The 16,517-nt window shown below is 47.4% G+C and overlaps 1 protein-coding gene across 2 annotated transcripts in view; it reads right to left on the bottom strand.

The window, feature by feature from the left end:
- Positions 1 to 16,517, bottom strand: part of ATG4A (autophagy related 4A cysteine peptidase) — a 54,163-nt gene that overhangs the window by 6,054 nt on the left and 31,592 nt on the right. For both annotated transcript variants that reach the window (XM_034650012.1, XM_034650011.1), the window contains exons 2-10: positions 13,830 to 13,940; positions 12,400 to 12,471; positions 10,215 to 10,313; positions 7,708 to 7,809; positions 7,458 to 7,530; positions 5,052 to 5,131; positions 4,149 to 4,336; positions 3,949 to 4,027; positions 123 to 268 (exon numbers count right to left, since the gene is read on the bottom strand). In XM_034650012.1, the coding sequence (XP_034505903.1) occupies positions 123 to 268; positions 3,949 to 4,027; positions 4,149 to 4,336; positions 5,052 to 5,131; positions 7,458 to 7,530; positions 7,708 to 7,809; positions 10,215 to 10,313; positions 12,400 to 12,471; positions 13,830 to 13,940 (950 nt within the window). The remainder of the gene's footprint in view (positions 1 to 122; positions 269 to 3,948; positions 4,028 to 4,148; positions 4,337 to 5,051; positions 5,132 to 7,457; positions 7,531 to 7,707; positions 7,810 to 10,214; positions 10,314 to 12,399; positions 12,472 to 13,829; positions 13,941 to 16,517) is intronic.

Here is a 16,517-nt window from a genome sequence, read left to right as displayed (position 1 = left end):
CGGGGCACAGTGAGTGAACATACTCTTGCCGTTCTACCTACCAACCTGGAGAGCTCCCAGGGAACCAATCTGTAACAGGGTGGCGTCGTATCTCTCGGCCCACCCAACCTTCAGATACCCACCAGCGCTACGGAAGGGTCCAAGTTCAAGATGCTCATTCGCTGCGGAGACTGCAGGCAATGGAAAGTCTGGTCGTCAACCGTTCCATTCTCTTCGGTGTCAACAAAAGTCTGGGTTGTGTGAGGGTCCAAGAAAATGAGCTCATCGCCTGTTTGGAATGAAACATGCTTAATCTAGAAAGAACCACCGGCCCTGGCCCTCCTGCTGTCCCTCGGGGGGGAGGAGGCACTCTGGTTTTCTTAACCCCTCCCTTTGGTGACAATGGGAATGAGATGATAGAAAGCCTGAACTTGGGTGGTCATGCTTGAAGGAAACCAACTCCAATCACTCAACGACAAGACTCGCCCTAGCACTTACGTGTCCTCAAAGCCCAAGACCAAAAATGGAGAGGGACGGGGGTGAGAAAATGTGTGAATGAGAGACCACAGATGACATGGCAGCTCTGTGAGCAGCAGTTAGCAACGAGGTGGTAGGTACAATCCCCAGGGCATGAGCCCCGGTGCCACTGGGGAGCTTCCTGCCTCCTTCCACAGTGGGAAGTATCTCGCTCCATGCCATTGGTTCTCAGACCTGTGGTCAGAGAGCACGTCTGGTAAGAAAAAAAGCCCTTGGCCTTCCCAAAGAAACGGGAATGCTGACTCCACTACAGAGGGGCTGTGACTGCTGGTCTTGATAGCTAGCAAGCTTGCGATTCCTAGTAGGAAGCGCTGCTCTGGTCGCTTTGATACCAGTACAGATACACCTCACCAAGGAAATTCACTGTGAGATGATGGGCCTGCACAAAGGAGAGAAAAGCCATTGCTTCATTAAGTTGAAAAAACCCAGCCCATTAATGACCTGGGAGGAGTCTGAGATAATAAAACCTCTACTTTGATATTCAAAGGGCTGAGAGGCCCTCCAATGCTCATCGGAGTTGGTGAAAGTGGCACCCCAAACTCACTGGCCTGGCCTCAGGACCAGCTGGGCCTCTGCGTTCTAGACTGGGTTAGGCAATCAAAGAGAGATCTATCCAAGGCAGGAGGATGGGCTAGGGAGAGATGCCCCCCAGACCCTCCCTGGAATAGCATCCAGGATTGTGCTAGGCCACATCTAAGTGCTTCCATCAGCAGAGAACGTGTTTCCAATGCCTGATGAATAGCTTAACTTGTCTCTATCACAGACACACGTTTCCCCTAGACCACAGGTGGATGAGATAGTTATACCCCCAAAAGCTTCAAGTCACAAAGAAAAGCAACAACCAGGATGTTCAGAAGGAAGCCTACTTATGACCATAGAAAAGTAAGAAGAAAAGGAAGTTGTGCACAAGAAAATAGAAATTCAGAGCAGGATTAGGATCGAGCATTCTGCCAAGAGTGTTTCAAGTTAAGGTGCTGGGAATAATTAGACAGTAAGAGCATCCTCTCCAATTCTGGCTCTTTCCGTGTGTGTGTGTGTGTCGTGGAGCTTTGCAGGCTGCACTGTTTCTGAAAGTGCTTAAAAGAGATACAGTAGAATCCCTAAAAAGTCCTAGAAGTGATGGGACCAAAGCAAGGTATCTAATGAGGCCTGAGAACAAGAGGCAGTCTGGTCAACCATCTGCAGACACGGGGCTCACGCTATGGATCTCCAGTGGCAAGCTTCACCCAAGTGCAGGGGACAAACATCTCCTGTCTAAGCAGGCAAAATCGGACAAGCCAGACTCTCATCCTGGACATAGTGTCACACATCGAGAGCTTTTCCCAGCTTCCCACCAGGAAAGAGGGCCCTCGGGAAGCAATGTGGCATGGTAGGCAGAGATGGCCAAATTGGAATTGAATGCTGACTTGGCTACTTTCTAGTTGGGTGCCCTTGGGCAACAATCGCTCTCTTAGTTTCACTATGGTAAGCTTTAACTCACGGGGTATCACATGATCTCTATCTCTATCTCTATTTTGGATTATCTATACCTATATGTGTATATATGTTCTCTCTCTTTCTGGGGGTGGGACTTTGCAGGGTCCCTGACACAAGACAGCTGTTCAGCAAATGGCAGTTCTCATCTGTTTCCTCCCTTCAGGCATTCGACCAATCTGGAACCCCCACCCTAATGCAGTAAGGGGGTAAGTCAGAAAAGGGGATTCGGGAGGACTTTGGGGCCTCAAATCAAGGTGAAGCAAAAGATTTATGAAAGGCAATGGGCAAATGGGAACTGTGCAAACCTCTGTCTGGGGAGGTGAGGATTGCCCATGCCCCTTTAATGAGCAGTCAACCTCCACAAAGTCACCCTGATCCAGCGGCCTCATGAAACAGGGGGGCTACGCCAGCTTGGCAAACTCTCTCTGGGTAAATTGGGGTAAGGGAGGCCAGGGCCCCCGGGAATCCCATACATTGCTCCTTGAGGTCCCTCTGAAATTATTTTCCAATCTGTTTCGCCTTGGCCTCGAGCACAGCAAAAGAGAAAATTGATTTGTGCAACCTCTCCTTTGACAGAAACCCAAAAGCTTAGAAGCAGAAGACATCTACATTGACAGGACTCCAAAGACTGGATTTTGTACGGAGAAAAATAAATGCTTCCCTGGTTTGCCAACGGTCCATCAAGCTGTAGTTCTCAGGCTCGACCAATAGATGGCAGCAATAGCGAGAGCTCAGGCCACGGTGGAGAAACCCTCGCCTCAAAAAAGAGAAGAGCCAGCAAAGGAAAGGCAAGTGTTGGGGTCAGGAAGGGTGGGGCCACCTTTCACTGGGTGCGCACCATGTCCCCGGCTCTTGCTGAGTGCTCTCCTCTGAGGTGACAGCATGGCGAGGCAGGGATGAGCCCTGTTTTCTTTTTTTTTTGCTTTTTACAGTAAACTCTATGCCCAACGTGGGGCTCGAACTCACGACCCCGAGAGCAAGAGTCGCGCGCTCTACCACTGACTGAGGTGGCCAGGGGCCTTTGCCCTGTTTTCCACACGAGGAAACTGAGACAAAAGAGTGGATATTCTTTACTTTCCATCATACAGCTGGCAAGTGGGAGACGGAGTACAGGGCCAGGGATGTCTGTTTCCACGCCGCCTCAGCTCTCTGAATCTCCAAGGCATGCGGTGGGAGGGTGGCTGAGCCCACTTGGCCCTCTCCTCTGCACATCGCTCATGCCACTCCCCGTGCCTGCTCTGGTTCCCCTTGCCTATCCAAGGCTCTCCCTTGTAATCCAAGCTCAGATTCCTCGAGGCACACATTAGAGTCTGAGAAGCACCGGGCTAGTTTGCCTGGTGTAAGGGCTTTAAATGACTCAGATCACAGCTAGTGTATATGGGGGCTAGGTTTCTAGAGGCCTCAACTGAGGAAAGAGAATGCTGGGCTGCTTGTTAGGATCCGCATTAGGAACGTTAGTGGTTTTAAGGCTTAGCCCCCATTACCAGAAAAAGGGTAGCTCTGTCTTTGCCTCCTGTCAATTCTACCTGGTCTTGGCTCTGAACGATGAGGCAGCAGGCCCAGCTGCGTGGACCTGGGAAGTCAGAGGATGGTTCCTAGCCCGAATGCCCAAGCCCCAAGAAAAGGGGGATCCACAATGTTAGGGGAGCGACACCCTGCCACCCTGGGCCCCACAGAAAGGAGAGAGAGATGCTAAAATGATGCTGTGCCCTTGAGGTGGTCCAGCGGGCAAGCAGCTGTGGGACCATCTTATTGAGATGGACCTGTTCTCCATCAGGCACTGAGACGTGTTACTCTCCACGGATCAGGCCAGAGACAGGATGAGCTGACCAGAGGCCACGGCCCCTCTGGGAGAGATGAGGGCCCCCTAGCCGGAATTGCCTGGGGTCCCGTGCAAACCTTCTGCCCGCCCTCCCCTAGCCCGTGACAACTTACTTGTGAGTCCTCTTTTCTTACCTAAGAATCCTATGAAATAATAGGCGTTATTTGGTTTTCCTCCTAATGCCCCTAAAGACTGTGGCATCTTAAAACACTCCTAGAGGGAAAGAGAACGCAAGATTCTCAACTCACTTGTGGACTGCTGCTCACGGATCTCCGTGCTCACATGGCGGTGTGATGGGCAGGTGGCAATGGGCCCGGGAAAAGGAGTGACTTACTTTGAACGCATCAACATAGACAGGGTTGATTTGGTTTATGCCCAGGCGAAGGGGCACAATGAGCAGCAGGGGTTTCCAGGCTGGGCAGCCGGCAGGGGTGCCCTTACTCTGGTTCGAAGCGTTCAGAGTGTCGGGGGGGCTCTCACCCACTGTGGCGGCACTCAAGGGAAGGACACAGCACATTTTTTCTAGAAAAGGAAGACAAGAGAGCTGGGTCAAGGGGTATCCAGTCATCCGAGATATGCCCAGAGCAAAACTTAGGGCCACCTCATCTCCTGCCTGGGAGCCCCCTCCCCTCTGCCACCAGGGGCCAGTTTGCCCTGCCTCCCACAGGAAGTCCAGGCCTCTCCTCCAGCCCTTACTTCTCTTCCTTCTGGCAACTGAGCACTCACCTCCTGCCCGATATTAGGGGCTCATTGAGAAATTCTTATTTCTCAACTAGTCTGCAAGGACCTCTGAGACAGGGGCTGTATCTTTTGGTTACTCTAACCCCATGGTGGAGAGCACAGGGCTGGGCAAATGGGGTCTCAGCAGAACACCTGTTGATGGTTTAACTGATTATCCTCACTTTGAGTATCCTACAGCGAAAGGGTCTGGACCTTTCCAGAGAGAGAGGACCCTCTCATTGTATTCTTCCTTTCAGAAAGCTGAAAGGGAAGAGAAGAAAAGGCACAGGGAATGATTAACCAGAGTCCTGTGCTCCCCTAAGTTTCCCTACTTTGCTGGAGCAGGCCAGGGTCAGTGTCTGTCTGTCTCTCCGTCTCTTTCTCTCTCTCTCTCTCTCACACACACACACAAACACACACACACACACACACACACACACACACACACACTTTCTGAATGTTGAGGAAGGACCTCAAGCCCCCACCACCTGGCAAAGTAAGCAGGCTAGGGACTCACTGATATCTTCAATGACCACTGTGTTATCCATTGAAACATAAACAGCCAAGGAATTCCATTCGTCAAATAAAGCAAGTTTTCTGCAAAGCAACACACAGTGAGGTCAAAATTGGGGAAGATGGCAACATCAGCTGGGAGCAGTGTCCCTAAAGTCACCAAACACTGAGCCACAGAGAAGTTAGGGTCCGGGTCAAGCTCTGGCTCCCTTGACCGAGAGCTCTGGAACATTCCATGTTCAGGACCCTCGAGAATGCCACAGAGTCACTGTTTTCAAACCCTGAGAAAATAAAGCCCTGCTTTACAAAATGGAAAAATCTACCTCACAAGATGATCTCATTCCTGCTGGGTGAAAGAGAAAAGGTACCAATGTTTCTGCTGCCAAGAGATTTTATTTTTTTCTCTTCCCAAATAAAAGACATTCTGACTTACTGTTTTTTTTTTCCAAAAAAAGGAAACTGTTATAAAAATATAAATAAATATAAATATACACACATACACACACATATTTGGGAGCATGGATAATATGGAGAATAAGGCCCAGAAAAATGCAGAGAGAGAGAGCGCTCTCTTACACCCCTCCCCATGTGCAGTGAAAACGCTGTTCAAGAAACTTGGGCTGCAGGTGGCCTTGGGGTGGGGCCTCGCTGGTCAACAGCTGAAGAGAGACAGCAAGCTGAATTGTGTGACTTCAGAAGGGGTTAGAAAGAAAACCCTTTCACAGAGGGATCATCTGGGCTCTGAGTAAAGCACCATGACCATATCTCCATTCTGTTTCCCTCTAGCCCATGTGAAAGAGGGCATGTTTAACCTGGGTACTTCTGGGAATCCTGGGTAAAGACCAGTCTCGCTGGACAAAAGAAAAAAAAATTCTTTTCCTGACCAAGGTAGCTCCCAGGAAGAGGTTAATTACCATTACACTTTCATTTCATTTCGTCTGATGCATGACCTTTCCCTGATATACTAATACTCTGTTGTTAATGGTAGCAATCACGATGAATTAGGGCCCACTTAAATTCTTTTAAAAATGTATGTTTCCATTTCTCTGTTGTTGAGAACTTCAAAATTCAGAATAAAGAAGCAAATTCTGAGAGACGTCATGTAAAAAACCAACCATTTCAGGCTGGGTTTGGGGCCCGGCAACGGCCCTTCTGATTCATCTTCTACATGGTCTACCCTGGGTTCCCACACTGGTTCCCGAAATACAGCCAGATCTTCCGTCAGCAAAATCAACCATGCCCCCCCAAAGGAACTATGGGCCAAGGCAAGAAAGTGGTCTCAGAGGGGTCGTACCATTAGCAAGGAGTAAAGCCAAGATACCGACTTCACTTGGGTCCCCGGGAAATCCAGCCTACTCCCCTCATGAGCACATTTCCAGAGCATTCTGCTTCAGTGAAGACTGGCTAATAACTGAAACAGTGCCCCCTCGGTACTTTCCATGGAGTGGGTCCCACCATCATCCTCTGGAGAGCCCAGGAGTTGAAGAAGCAAGCTACACCCAAGGAGTCCAGATGGTTTTAACCTTCTGATGCCTAAATCCGGCCCCAGATTCTGGATGCCATCTTCATTCATCCTTCAAGTATTTACGAGCCCCTGTGTGTGCCGGGAAGTTTTATGTGCTGGCGTTACGGAAGTGAACGAGACGAATATGATCTCTGCCCTCGGGGAGCTTGCATTCAGTGGCAGGCGTCAGGAAGGAGAAGGACAACAGGTGAGGAGGCCTGCAGGTGTAGGTGCTGTTGCCACTCACCCCATTCACTTCTGAAACGTCGGTCTTAGAGCCTCCACCTTGCCTCTTGCTGGGGGGGATGAATTCTGCGATTTAACAGACCCACAGCAAAAGTACCAGGCTGGGGTACTTGGAGTCTGCTAAGAGATGACAAACGGATCCCAAGACTCCTTTGGAGTTGGTCTCCTCCCATAGGTAGTGAGCTCCCCGAGGCAAGGACTATGTCTAGTTTATTTCCGTATACCCAGCACTTAGCACGGTAGAGCCACTCAGTAAATAATGAAGGAATGAATGAATGAGGTCTTTCAAACTCTACAGGCTGGGAGTCCAGGTCTTGCCTAGGCTGGCTCAGCCTCGGCCACTTAGTATTATTAGCCTTTTGGCTTCAAAGAGACCCTCAGGCCGATGGTTCCCTGGAAGGTGAGCACCAGCCTGGAGAGGGAACAGATACTGAATGAGTCCGAGGTGCTTCCCCATCTACCGGTACCAACGAAAACAACTCTGATCTACCAGAACAGATGTCCGCACGCCCATCTCAAAGAACTGTCTGAGCAAAATGGTACAGAGGTTTGGCGGATCAATGGGGTGGCAAGAAGAGCTAGACTGGGGGGACACTGAGTTGGCAGAAGGGGGCGGCATAGGAGACAGTACAGCAAGGCAGATGCCAGACTCTTACTTACTTTAACACCTGTGCAACTGTATTTGGTCCAAACCATTCGCCAATTGATTTCCCTTCTCCTACACCCATTTGTGCTGTTTTTATGTGGGAAAAAAAAAAGACGTTAGCAAAAGTTCTTTCAGCATTCCACAAGCTCCTAATTTTTTGCATAAATAATTAAGCAGATGGACAACTTCACAGAGCCACATATAAGGCAGGGGATGAAAGCAGCAGGTACAAACACTGCCTTGAAACTACCGATGTGACCTTACCCATTTGATGAATAGAGTAGCAACAGTCCTTTCGATCTAAGAAGCACTGGAGAATCCGTTGGTATTCTTTGGGTTGTTCTTTTTGTTTCTCCCAGTTCCAGTCTTTGTAGGAAAAAAAATGAATTAAAGTCATTTTTATAACTACTTATTACCTTTCTGCACTCCTTCTGTAACTACGAGGTTACAGCTAGAAGAGTTGCAGCTAGAAGGCAGGGGCCGTCGAGTTAGAACATTCCTAAGTAACTTCAATTTTGATGAAAAAGACATCTGGAGACATTACTTTCAAAGTCTCAGTGGGTGTAAAGTAAAAGCAAAACAACGAGTTGACCAAGGAACTGACTAAGCCCAAGGGCTGAAGCTAGATAAATATTACATGAAAACAAGGTCAGAAAAGGCGTTTCTGGTCAGCTACTCCGAGAGCAGGAGGTCGCCACAAAACCCGGAAGTATATCCTTATATCACCCTGTCACCATACTGTCTCATCTCCACACAGACAGCAACAACTTCGGTCCATACATTTTGGCAGCATTGCTGAAAGAGTCTCATGGGGGAGGTGCTATTCAGACACACAACAGTGCGCAGGGGAATAGACACGATTCACAACTAAGGAAGCTCAAGAAAACAATGGCACGCTGCCATTTTTACACAACCTTGAAAAAGTTCACACTGACCTTTGGAAAAAACAAATACCTTTGCTATCGAGTGTTCAAGGTTTCTTTGTGACCAAAACCCAAATAATCACATCTATAGGAATCCCCTCTGTGCCTTAGGCATGGCCCCGCAAGTGCCGCAGAGCCTGCTTATCCCAGGACTTGGGACAACTGCAAAAATTCTCCATAATGACTGCTGTAGACAGGATGTGTTTCTCCCATTCCCTCAGCTCTAGGTACTCTGTCCCTCTCTGGGACAGCTCTCTGGGGCTCTCTGGGACAGCTCTCTGGGCTTAGTTGGCTTCCGAGACATGAATTTCTCTCCTGAAGTCTTAAAGAGAGTTTAATAACTTCACGACTGAAGTATTCTTGAAGTTAAAGGCCATTATCTCCATAGTCTTCTGATCTCTTTGCTTCTAATAGTTCTGAAACCGAAGTTCAAAACTTCGTAGCCAGCACAGTCTTCAGAAGGTGAACCGCATCCAATTTTCCATTTGCTACTGAATTGTCCAAGTCTGGGGAAATCCTGATTAGCTGGCTGTTAAGTACCACTAAATATTGACTGATGACACTGATAAGTGAGCACTTCACCTTAACTATGAAGTAAGTGAATAGGAAGCACTCCAAAACACTTCTTTACAAAATTACATCTTTGAATGTATCTGAGCTGCAAGATCAATTTCCAAATTCTCCCTGCTGTTTGCTTTTCTGTTCAAACAACTGAGACTGCTGACTGTGGGGTTTTATGTCTTCCTCATTTGCTTCCCACACAATTCACTTCCAGGAGAATCACCTTGCTGTGATTTGTATACACGGAAGTTAAAGAGAACGGATCTGCTCTGAGCCAGATGAGGACTGTAGAGACATCACTGGACAAGGAGTCGGGAGACCTGCCTTCTTCTATTCCCCAATCCATGCTTTTTCTTGGCTGTTTGACCCTGGGCAAGTCACCTGACTTCTTGAGCCTCAATCTCTTCATCTGTAAAACTGGAATTATGATACTCCCCAGGAAAAGCAGGTGAAGAGAAGGCCTCAAAGCCCTAAAACCTCCCCGGACCTTCCCCCCCCAACCCCACCGTCTGCTCTGGCAACTGCAGCAGGATGCGTGAGGCTGCACTGGGCTGGGTGGGGAGGGAATCTCAGGGAGCCACAGCCAACGAGCTCAGCAGGTACAATCTCATCCAAGGGGTCCTTTTCCTCCCTCATCTCCGGGTCAAACCCGGCTTTCACCCAAGTGCCTGCACAGGCACCCAGCCGAGGTCATCCTCCAGATGCCCACTGGGAAGCACGCACATGGCTTAAGAAAGCAAGACTCGAGGGCTTCAACGAAGATGACCGGAAGGTTCTTAATGAAGTGGCCTCCTGAGAAAACTAATTTAAGGATTCCTTCATCACCGAATGGACATTCTCAGCGAACCCAAACCAAAATAGTGCCAGCTCCCTCATCAGGCACTTCCTTTAGGTCACTTCCACCCGTCACCAGGCAGACATTTTAAACGAGGTCAAGAAACAGACCGCCCGCCACACCCTTCTTCCTGCTCCCTTTGTTATCTGACCTGTTTAAGGACTCCCTGGAACAATAGCGAAGATGGAAACTCTAAATGACACACCTGCCTCCCTGTTCAATTCTGTCCCAGGAAAATAATTCTCCGGCTTGGTGAGTCACAAGGAAATGCCGGCTGTTTCCTTCTCGTGGGAGGCTTTAGCGACTTGTCGGCCCCGCCACGGAGGCTTGCAGAGAGCACTGTAGGACCTTCAGCTCTGTTACTGAGCATTCCTGAAGCTCAGCCCTGATGCTAGGCCACCAGCAGGCAGTGCTACTGCAGAGGCCTCTGAGGGAGGACACATTTCACTCACCCCTTCCCAAGTGTCTGCAGATCAGGGCCTGAGCCAGCATCATTTGTCCGCAGCGGAGCATACATCCCCAGCCAGCATCTGATGAAGGGCCCGTTCCCCCTGTTGGCAAAATGGACAGGAAGGACTGTGAGTTCCCTAAATTGCCCTCCTGAAACATCAGCGTATGTGGCAATCACATAACACGGACAGACACACGGACTCGGAAAAAGAGGCGAGAGAGACAGCAAACAGGGTTTGTTAGAGGGTGGGACTTGCAAAGGTGATGCAGAGTTAACCGAAACAGTTACTATGGCCAAAGACAAAACCAACAAATGAAAAAACCCTGCTTGGAGACTTCTCGCTCAGTGTGCACACAGTTGTGGTAGATGACTGCCGGGTATGACTACCGACACTAACCCACGCCTTATCATTATCTGCCTGACCAAACCTGGCTTTGCTCGGCTCACTTCTCAGGGGAGCCAGTCTTAACCTTAGTTAAGGAATCAACACTACCAAAGGGAATCATCAGCGTGGTCAAAGAGATCTGGAAGGCTCTTGGTTGTGCTAAATATACATTAGGAAGATCTGAACAGCAAGGAGGACAAGACAAAATAGAGGAAAGAGTCCTAGATTAGGCATCAGAAGGACGGTCTCTAGGTGCCTGATCCAAGTCTCAACTGTAGATTGGGAACAACAGCACATACCCTGCTGCCGGGATTTGTAAACACTGAAGGAGAAAATACCTGTGAAAGGGTTCTAAAACCCATTCAGGATGATGTAAATATCTGGTGTTATGTGCATGGCTGTCATTAAAAATGCTACTAATAAACGAGAAATGGGGCCACATCTTTAAATGGCCTTAGACCAGTTAATAAACGAAGACAGTGGGTTCCGCTTTACGAACGCTTGATGTAACGAAAATTCCACGTACGTGGCCAGCCTGAGCTCAATATCCTTTTTCAAGGTACCAGTGAAATCAGATAACTTGGAGAGCAGAGGAGACAATCTGCTTTCATTGTTTTCCGTCCCCCCAACATGGAAGTGGAAAACGATGCTATGAGCACCATCTCACCAGACTGATTTTAAGGAGGGTCATCAACTTCGTAAGACAAGTGGGCCATAGGGGACCACCCTTTTCCTTTGGTTGTGGGGACCGATGGAGAGTTGTTACAGTAAGATGGGGAGGATTGAACCAACCCGTCAACTGGCAGGGGAGGCCCTTTGCCTCTTGCTAATGGTGGAATTACAGGCCACATTAGTACAGGAAGGATGCAGGGAAGCCCACATAAAGAAGAGATTGTCTATTGCCAAAACATTGTCAGAGTTGAACTGCAAATGTTCTCGAGCCTTGTGAAGATCTCTTCACCTAGAGAAAGTTAACAGTTCAAAACCACTGGGCACTAAAAATTGTTCTTTCGCTTGTTTTCCTGCTTGGGTACTTCCTGTGGAGAGCAAACACCGTCCATGTGGACTTGGGTTTGGGGCACTTATCAGAAAGGAGGATTTCACTCCAGTTACTAGGTCCAGGACTGCATCAAAATCAGACAGACAGACTTTTCTCTTAGGAGAACAGCTTCTACCATCTGGATTTGATACGCTTTTCCTACAGGGCCATGATACAGGAATAGGCCACCCTACTTGCAAACATTTTAGATTTTCTCTAAACGGAGCCTATTTGCTTAGCTTATTGACCTGTCCTGTTTTTCTAGACGGCAGCTGCTACTCTAACAGCCTATACTTAGTTCCAAGGAAATCTATAATAATTCATCATCCAGAGGCAAGGTGCTTTCATTTCATAGGGAGAAGAAAACAAAGGAATTCTTTTCTTTCTTTCAAGGCATAATTGTCTTTAATGATCATGTGGCTCCACAAAAAAGTGGATTATAATTTAGTAAATATTACCCAAATTAGAAGTTTGACTTTCTCCATGCTCCTGGAAGTAAAATGAGGGATATAATCTGGCGCTTGGACACTAGGAGCTGGACTCAGAAGTATACTGGCGCAACACCTTAGTGCCAAGGAACCATACATGATGAGGCACTTTGGCAATGAAACTTTCGAATAAAGTTTAAGACTCAAGTAGTCCCCTAAAGCACGTTCTTTGGCACAGCAAGCTGTTAATTCTGAGGTTTCTGTAAAGGCACTGATAACCTCAGGCAAGCTATCTACAAGGAAGAAAGCACAGCACAACAAATGATATACCTACCAATTGGTGAAAATTTCCTTCTGTATGTAAACCATAGGCGAGCACTTATATCAGACAACAGCTTAGATTTTTCTGTAATTAAATGTGAAATTACAATTAAATCACCATATCCCATCTACAGATATCTGCCTTTGATTTCTGAGCCAGCAGAAAGCCAACTCATTTTCAAATAGCCAGTCAATTCTACTTTGAGGGGGCTAGGGAAGTTCGGAGGAAACCCAATCTCATCTTAGCCAAGTAATTTCAGCATTTCTCCTCACCTAGGTTTTGACCAGAGCTACTGGCCAGGCGGTTCCTTGTCTCCTTCTCACTAAGCAACATGGCCCTGGCAGGTACTAACACTGGGGTCATGGCCAAGAGACAAGGAATAGGAAAAGCAAGGATAACCCACTAGCAAGGCAATCAGCCCCTGCCTGAATGATGACGGTTGGATCCCTTATCGGTACCCACTGCCCATTATCTAAAACTAAGGGGGGAGGATTGGGGGGGCACATGTGTGTGTGCATTGCACATGTTTAACTAAAAAGGAGAGATCCCTGCTAAGCAAATTAAGTGTGTAAAAGTGTGCCTGTACTACCTCCTGCAACAGGCATTTGTCATCTAAACAGATACAGAACATCACAAGCGGTTTTGTGTCTTTCTTCAAAGCACTTCTTGCATTGTGATCAGCTCCTTCCTATCTCCTCCTCTATGCTAGGGCCTTCAAAGAGGATCTCTCCTCAGATAAACAGAAAAAGCAGAGTTGACTCCCTCCAAGCTCAGGCTTCATCTGGGTGCTGGATTTTTAGCAGTGTTAGGTCCAAAGGTCTTCCCCAATCTATAAGTATATACAGAGAGGGGAAGAAATATCCCAGCCCCTTCTCCATCCAGCTCCAGTGGCTAAAAGTTCAGAATACACTGAGACAGTGCTAACAGTCAGTGGAAGATCGACAATTACAAGACTCCTTAGTGTCTGAGAGTTTCTGACAGCCATGGGCTGATTAGAAGTCCCCTAGGTGGCAGCGTTTTGAATCTAGACAGAAAAGGACACAAGGGGAATGAGAAGTATGTAGCCCGGGCATTGCTGACTAAGTACTGGTTAGTGATACTAGGAGTGGGTGCACGGTGTTTGAAACCCACAGCTCACAGAATTCAGGAGTTCTCCTTTAAAGAGAAGAATAAAAATATATCTGACTTTTCTCAAATTGTACTAACACCTATAACCATGTGAACTCCCTGCTATGGACTCTCTGGGCCTTGAAAGGGACCCATGCAAGCAAGGGGTCTGAGGCTTGAACTCCCCTGGCTATAGGGTCTATATCCACACAGGAGTGGCATTAATGGTGACCAAAGTAACGCTCCACCAACCCAACAAGGAAAAATGGGTAGGTCCTTAACCTCGGGCACCCACCTCATGTGGGTTCTCACAGACAAATGCTACCAAACCTTACCCGTTTTGAGGAGATGCTGTTTCCCCAAGATCCATACCAGCTCATCTGTATCTGGAAATTCTTCTAGGTAGTCAGCAAAAATAGTAATCTGGTTTTCATACTTGGATAAAACTGAAAGAAAAGGAGAGAAATTTACGGCAAAATGTAATGGAGTGGGTTTGTTTCTGTGGCTTACTGATTATTACCTCTGTCCTGAAGGTGAAAGGTCATTGGCTTGAAGCACATGGAAGCAAATCCTTTTCTTTGAGGAACAAAGATACTCACGAGGCCTCAAAATCCTTAGTAGAGGGATCTCCTTTTGACCACCTATCTTCACCTTCCCTTTCTTGCAGTCCCATTTGGCACCATCTCTGATTATTTAGTCAAAGTCATTTCAGAACCTTTTCGTCATGGGGTCTTTTTTGTACATAGCCACTTAGCTAGCTTCTAGCAAGAGTGTGTCGAGGTGAAACGGTAATAGCTAATGCTTGCATACCCCACTCCTGCCCACATCACGGGAACACTGTGAGTTTTCAAGCAGCCGGTGGCTTTGGAAGGGGCTGTGACGAATGTGAAAAATTACACAGCTGTGAAAATGTAAGATTTCAGCTGGAAGCCCAGATGTTTTCATAGTCCTTTTATTTGCCATTTTATTCACATATCACTTCTGCAAAGAAGGATCTTGGAGCTGGAGGTAAAAATAGCTTGTTCTTGGGATTCACAGAGGCCTGTGGTTCTCTCTCAAGATAAAGTAACTGAATAAAACATAATTAAATGCTGCAGGTTCATGGGCCAGACTCCCAGAACTTAAGACCACATAATGTGGGATGAGGTAAAATTCACTTTTGTACCACCTGTGGGGGAAAGATTCTGCTAAAAGAGTTAAGACCAACTTACGAAGGGGCCTATCTTAAAAGTTCTCTTTGAGCAATTTTCTGGGAGAAAATAATATTGTAGGTGGTAAACAAGTTTCCAAACTAGCCCACAAAAACGTATTTTAACCTGTAACCAGAGAAATCAAATTGATAGTATAGGAGCTCTTGGAGGCTCCCCAGCCCCTACAGGGAAGGGAGCTCAGAGAGAGCAGGGGCCCTTTTGTGCAGCTCCAAGCAGCCGCAGGGACTCTCCCAAAGCAGTCCCTGAGAGCCCCATGGGAACCGTTTTCCTGTAAAAATGGCATTGTGAGATATGTTTAACCCACTTGAAAGGACGAATTGTTTTCTTTTGGCTTTGTTTTCTAAGGCAGGAGCATGCTGTTTTCACAGAAATAAATGTTCCTAAATATAAATGTTCCTATCTGATCATAAAAACAGGTTCACCTGCTCAAAAATACTTGGTTGGAGGCTGAAGTTATACTTTTGTATAATTTGTGCAAATTGAAGTTACAATTTGTTTGAAGTTGTAATTTTAGAAACACAGCTACCCAGGGATACCACCTTTCTTGAAACTTATCACAGAAGCCCAATCTTTCTGGGATTTAAGTAGCTTTTCTCCTCAGGATGTTTTAATCATTAAGGTTAGAGTCTCCGGCAGTATTTCAAACCTGAAGAGGTTGGAAATGAAGCAGCCATTTTGTTCCCCAGTGAAAGCTCATCACTGCCGAATCTGCCAGGAAACCTGTGCCATCTTAGCCTTTCTGCCTCTGGCCTCAGCCCCTGGCCCAAGCCCAGGAAATACCAGGCTAAAAATGACCACCCAGGTCAGGCCATCCCCAGGAGGTGGTGGACTGAGGTGGTGTAAGTCACACTGTGTACCTTCCCACCCTATTCTCTACCCCTCACAGGCAGGAGAAAGCAGGTTAAAATGAACATCCAGGGTAGCCTAGAAACAGAGTCAGAAAATGAGGACCTCGAGAGGAGTGCGGGAATGGGGCAGCCTGTCTGGCATTCCCTTGGTAGGGGTGAGGAAGGGCGGCACTGGATGAATGTACAGCATGTATGCATATAAGCCTTGGGTCTTTTTTTAGTACGGGCCAAAAAAAAACCATTTCTCTATCGCCAACCCTGTCTCAGTGAGTCATGGCCCAGCCATCTGGTCAAATTAGTACAGCCCCTTAAAGCCTGTGAGAACTGTGCTGTTTCATTTGGGATGGCCCTGACCAAAATGGTAGCCAAAGAATTGTCCGCTTGCTCTTCAGCCCTTCTCGGGCCAGCAAGAAGGTCATTACCATCTCTATTCTTCCTGATTCTCCCCTTAGAAGATGGACTCCCAGAATGCAGTGCGTCGGGCCACAGTCAGCCCCAGGTAAAGCTACGTGGATGAAGCAAATGAAAATCAGAACAGAAGCTGGGATTAACAGAAGCAAAGAGTGGTAACATGGGGAGGGTATATACAAGACAGTCTGGCAAGGAAGGGGAATAGGTCATCCATAAGGAGAACTCAGAGTGATGAAGAAGCAAACTGGGACATCACTGAGGCGCAGAAGTGAAGTCGCATTTCCAACAGAATCACTTCTAATGTAATTCTTTTTAAAAAAATTCATAAACTACCTTTATCTTGCCTTAAAAACAACAAACAAGACATCAGCCCCATATGAGTTTCCTGCCCTTTCAGCCTATTGAAAGAGATAGGAACTACCCAGGCAGAGCTACAAAGACCATAGCCGGGTGGACCAAGAATTTCCTTCTACAAGGTCTGGTGAACAACAGGCTTCCCTCTGTTCCATTTTACTTTAATAATGATTATTGCACTGAAGTCTCTGCTGGGTTG

The sequence above is a fragment of the Ailuropoda melanoleuca genome, chromosome X, assembly GCF_002007445.2.
Source record: "Ailuropoda melanoleuca isolate Jingjing chromosome X, ASM200744v2, whole genome shotgun sequence".
NCBI lineage: Eukaryota > Metazoa > Chordata > Mammalia > Carnivora > Ursidae > Ailuropoda > Ailuropoda melanoleuca.
This window is presented reverse-complemented; position numbering and strand designations above follow the sequence as displayed.